The following is a 3322-nucleotide window of genomic DNA, read 5'->3' on the forward strand; positions in this document are numbered from 1 at the left end:
CGTGTTTGGGTCAATTTAATGCGAATTGTGCAAAATTGTTCACGGCACGCGTTACTTCCAGCGGGTTTTCCTGGAATAAAAGTTGTTGGCCGGCGCGGATGGAGGACAACAAGTGTGCCGGCGTGAAGCCCAATGTCTCTGCTATCAGCCCGTGATGTTCCGCTCGGTAGTATTCATCGGGAGTTTTTATATTTGTCAGGAGTTGGAGGATGAAGAAACACAAACGGGACGGCGCCAGTTCCATGGAGTCCGCTAGATCAGCTGCTGGCAGTTGGTGTTCTCAATCACGTCCGCAGATAGGCTTCATAGGCTCACTAACGCGCCTGTGGAATAAGACACTTAAACTGATCCCGGGTATTAAAGCGTGACTTTGTGTGGATGAGATTTTTTATTATTTATAAGCAGAAATAAAGTAGCGCATTGTCCGATAACCTGGACTTAGAGGAAAAGCTTCATTTCTGACTGCGCGTTTATTTCGCTCTTCTCGACGTTCCTGTGCACAGAGCAGGGTGACACTTACACCTTCCAGGACTTGCTGGTTAACTTACTCAAAACAAAGAAGAACAAAAAAGTCATCATGACGGAGACATCCACGGCTCCAGCCAAAGCCAAGAAGGCATCCAAGCCCAAGAAGCTCGCTTCTCATCCCAAGTACTCGGACATGATTAAAGCGGCTATTGTTCACGACGCGAGCCGGAGCGGAGCGTCCCGTCAGTCCATCCAGAAGTACGTGAGGAAAAACTACAAGGTGGGCGACAACGCCGATGTCCAGATTAAAATGGCCTTGAAGAGACTGGTGGCGGCTGGGACGCTGCGACACACCAAGGGAATCGGCGCGTCCGGATCCTTCAGGCTCACCAAACCGGAGGACTCCAAAAAGTCCACCAAGGCGGTAGCGGTGACGGCCGCCAAGCCAAAGAAAGCGGCTAAGCCCGCCAAACCCAAGAAGGTGGCCAAGCCCAAGAAGGTGGCCAAGACACCGGAGAAACCCAAGAAAGCAGCTGCGAAGAAAGTGAAGAAGGTCGCGAAGAAGGCGACGCCAGTAAAAGCCAAAAAGGCACCGGCGAAGAAACCCAAGGCAGCCAAGCCCAAAGCAAAACCAGCAAAGAAAGCAGCCAAGCCCAAGGCAAAGACACCCAAAAAGGCAGCCAAGACATCAAAAAAGAAGTGAATGGACAATAGCGGAGGCAAAATCACTGTAAATACTTAAGGAAATGTTTTCGTATATGTATTATTTTTGTAAGGTGTCATGCAAACTTATACTGTTTTTACCAGTAGTTTTCTCTCCATTTGCACTATAGCCTAAAAAAGCTGTAGAAATAATTGTGAGCATTGTTTTTTTGTTTTTTTAATTATTGCGTTAATAATAATATTAATAATACTGTTAATTCCCGTCTGATCCTCGGTTACTTATGGGCTAGAGTGAGATCTTGCTGATAAGGAAAACTTGTATATACAGTGGAAGTCATGAATAGTTGTTGTTAGTGCACGAGGTCATGCTGAAAATACAAATGTTTCAATGTTGAGCATTGTTGAGCCTTCACAATGTACAAACCATGGGAGGCGAGCGTCAGCAAGAATTTCCTAAAGCCTCTATAGTGGTCATTCAGACTCCATCCTGTATATATATTTTTCCATGTTCAGACGACTCATGATGTACAAGCACCACTCTGTATTCAGTCACTTTTAAAGACTGCTTACACTGCGACCCAATAAACCTTTGTCATCTTCTAAAAAACAAAAAAGTGTTTTCAACTTATTGCGCGCATGTGCGTAATTCGCTCCGTGAAGCGGATGGATAAAATACTGTGCACAGCAAAACTCTAAAGGCTTATATGTCATTTATTTGGCTGCAAGGACAAAGAACACAGTGTTCTCAATTTTGGATGTGTGGATATTTGGGATGACATATAAACCCTCTTTTCCATAGTATTAGTTATGCGCTGGGATTTAACAAAGCCCACCTACGGAAGCCTTAATGACATTTTAATCGCATAAGAGCTGATTAAATATAGTGAAACTTGAGATGACTTCAAGTTATAACGTGGCAATTTACACTATGAAGCAATACTTCAACTTATCAAGTGCAACCTGCTCTCCGTGGGTGCAGACAATAGGTTTGATTTATAATCCGAGTGACATAAAGCACGAAGCCTGCACACAACAGAGCGGGAAATGTGCACAGGAATAAAGCACTTTAATACAATGAAAATGCAGTTGTATACAATGGCAGGGGCATTAAATAACTGGGGGTTAACGCTTTTTAGTGAAACCCACAATTCAAACGCTCCTACATAGAGGACATACAGGTTAACCTGTAACAATCATTCGCACATCAAACTCAACATCTATCATGTAGAGGGGCTGCAGATCCCCGAGGAGGTGCCTTTGCAGACACACCCATCGTTTGCCGTCCTCCTCCTTACCTGAGGAGCAACTCTGCCATCTTGTGGCGTCCTGAAGGAACAAACGGGCTCCTCTTCACTGCAGTCGGCACAAAGGCGGCAGCAGACTGGATTCCCAACTGATGATGAGAGTCAGGAATCAGGATTACATGTAAATAACTCCCCTCTTGTTATCTTTATATAGGGATGTAAGATTGCTGCACTAACCTTGTTTAAAAGCTCCCTGCTGAGCAATCAATGTGCAGCGGGCAGACCAACCAAAGCATGCCACTGTTGAAACCGCATCAATGAGGAGTAATCTAATTTTCAGTATTTTAACTCTTTACGCATATAAATAAATAAATAAATAAATAAGGTTTTGTGATTAAGTTTACAGAGAATCCATTCCTCCTGTGACTCATATACACTCGGATGCCAGATATTAAAAACATCTGCTCTCGCTTGAGCGCTAAAAACAAAAAACTTCAGTAACGACAGAAACTTGGTCCAAAGATAAAAGTGCCAACTATTAAACATCAATAATAATTACAGTTTCACAACATCTCTTTCAACAGTCATGACGTCTCCACCCAGTCTGGTCTGGTCTTTTATTAAGCAACTAAAATCAGTAAGAAAACTGTTTTAAAAGTCAAAGAAACGTCCGGGGAAAACAGTGGGTTCAGAGCTAAATCAGTCAACAAAACAGGTATAATAATCAAAGAGTCATAGTGGGAAAACAATACAATGGTGGACTCTGTGACACAGGAAAATCATTGGAAGGGTGTTAGGGGGGAGAAAAAAAAAAAAAAGCACAAATCAAACAGTTAAAATCGATTAAAATTAATTTAACTTCAAAGTGAAATTGACAAACCTAGCAGAAGCAAAGATAAATGACCACATTTTTCATTAAAAATGTAAAATTTTGTAGGTGTGCCTGG

General features: G+C 42.7%; 1 protein-coding gene across 1 annotated transcript; it reads left to right on the forward strand.

Moving 5' to 3' along the window:
* Positions 1-342: 342 nt before the first annotated feature.
* h1-0 (H1.0 linker histone) lies at positions 343-1721 on the forward strand. Its single transcript, XM_085360607.1, has one exon. The coding sequence runs from the start codon at positions 578-580 to the stop codon at positions 1169-1171; it is 594 nt and encodes a 197-aa protein (XP_085216733.1). The 5' UTR covers positions 343-577; the 3' UTR covers positions 1172-1721.
* The last annotated feature ends 1601 nt before the right edge of the window (positions 1722-3322 follow it).

The sequence above is a fragment of the Diplotaxodon limnothrissa genome, linkage group LG8 (genome assembly GCF_057381915.1).
Source record: "Diplotaxodon limnothrissa isolate DT_005_m linkage group LG8, D_limnothrissa_male_GT1.1, whole genome shotgun sequence".
In the NCBI taxonomy this organism is placed as follows: domain Eukaryota; kingdom Metazoa; phylum Chordata; class Actinopteri; order Cichliformes; family Cichlidae; genus Diplotaxodon; species Diplotaxodon limnothrissa.

Excerpts from the sequence above, each read along its gene's own strand:
- h1-0 (XM_085360607.1), top strand. The coding sequence starts at position 578 with ATGACGGAGACATCCACGGCTCCAGCCAAAGCCAAGAAGGCATCCAAG.